The sequence below is a fragment of the Trypanosoma equiperdum genome (assembly GCF_001457755.1).
Source record: "Trypanosoma equiperdum strain OVI genome assembly, contig: ctg_296, whole genome shotgun sequence".
NCBI classification, from domain to species: domain Eukaryota; phylum Euglenozoa; class Kinetoplastea; order Trypanosomatida; family Trypanosomatidae; genus Trypanosoma; species Trypanosoma equiperdum.
Window position 1 is genome coordinate 1221 of NW_027124194.1, and position 1896 is coordinate 3116.

Consider the following 1896-nt stretch of genomic DNA (forward strand, 5'->3'; position numbering starts at 1 on the left):
GGGGACCAACAAGAGCCCTCGCAAGTACTTGAAACGAAACTAAAGGAGAAATAAGGGAAAGCACAGGCCCACACCTACGCAGAAGAACATTGACTTGTATCCAATAACTGATACGGATCGTACCAAATCGGAACCGACACACCCCCGAGGTCCACACCCGCAGCTTTACGAAGAGCCTTACGCCACTCCGCCTGACCGTCCTCGCAATACTTCGCCTTGCGGTCCATGAAGTTGTTTACGTCCCCCTCCGCTTCAGGATCCGGTAGCGTAAGAAACTCCGTAGGAAGCCGCCTGCAGCGGGAATTGGAAACACAGAGCTGGGGCTTGACCGAGTGTCCATCGCTGGAAGCTACTTTTTGCTCGAGCCCCTCGCGGCCCGTTGGCGGACGCTTCACACGGGCAGGTTGCTCTAGATCCCGATGCGAAGGCATGAGCACGTACCGAGCTTCGAGCTCCCTCACTAAGTTTGTCCACTTCTCACGCTCTCCCTTTGGAATTACTTCGATGTTCCGAAGCCAGTCCAGGTTCCGCCGGCCTCGGCCGTTCAGGTCACGCAGCCATGACTGGCGACTCTCGGTACCCCATGACATAAGTCGCATCCGGAGCAGCTTCTCCACAAGACCAAAAAGAAATTTAAATTGGCATCCCCACTTGGGTTCACCCACGAAACGTCGCAGGACAGCTATTCCACCGTTACCTTCAAACGAACGTTGAATGCTCTCGTCAGATTCCACAATGATGTTCGTTAAACTTTCTGCCTGCTCGGCGGAGTCACATACCTGACATAGACGAACAAAAGTCAGTACCATGTTTGATCTATCCTCTCCCAATCCCCTCGCTGAAGGGCTCCCCATGATTTGTGTCAATTTTTCCCTCCAGCGTGTTCGTCTAGGTGAAAAGTCGTCTACCTGTTTTGCCATAGCGGGTACGACAGGGTGTTCCATGTTTATCCTCTGCTGGATTCTAGTGGTTGGTGGATAACACATGCTACTGGCGTGTGAGTTCGAGCAGGAAGGAGTGGAATCCGTAACCCCTCCCATGCTCTCGCCTCTGGATGTACCGTCCGTGTTAGCGAGTACGGTAACCTCCGTTGTTTTCATACTTAGCCACGATCCACTCCGAAGGTAGTTTTCTACACCTTGGCGCCTGTGGGAAGCGGATGGGAAGCGCACATTCGACGCCATGCTAAGGTTTTGGTATCGTGTCCCCCCTTTCCGCCAGTCAAGGAACTTTGTATGATATGTTTGCTCCGAAAAGACACCCCCAGGTATACCCGATTCGGAGATTAGGAAATAAATAAACTGTTTGACCACCTCGTCCCACTTGGGGCGGTTTTCTTCAGATATGACATCGTAGAGTAACTTTAACATGTCGCAGCTAGTCGCGTAAGAGATCGCCAGTCCGCTCTTGTTTCCCCATGTATACCGGGGTTTTTTTACACCATTCTTCACCGCCTGAACAGCCTGCTTTTCATACTCCAAACGTACCTGTTGAAGGAACATCTCAACAGCCACTCGAAAGTAGTCAACAACTCTGTAATGGCCGTCTGGAAAACTATCATAGTTGGAAGCAACATACCGGACTACGTTACGCGCAGAAGGGGAAACATGAATAACACTATCGTCGGGTTTTAGGAACTGTAGATTTGGGTTTCGCTTAACATTGCGGAACACTGGGTCATGACCGGAAACTGAGGAAGTTTCACCAGAGAAAACGCTCGTTGCACCCTCTGATATCTGTCTGCTAGTGCGGGAACCGACTGAGCTTGGCGCGCTACTCAGAGAACTCTTATATGAAGTGTCATACCCCGACGAACCCATGTTAAGCGCTCTAACACACCTACAACAAAAAAGAGAAAGGAAAAAAGAGATTACGTATATCCGACGGGGCAACAAC

General features: G+C 50.8%; 1 pseudogene across 1 annotated transcript; it reads right to left on the bottom strand.

Moving 5' to 3' along the window:
• Positions 1-74: 74 nt before the first annotated feature.
• Positions 75-1895, bottom strand: TEOVI_000109700:pseudogene (annotated as a pseudogene). Its single transcript has one exon. A coding segment is annotated over exon 1 (1821 nt).
• Position 1896: the final 1 nt, after the last annotated feature.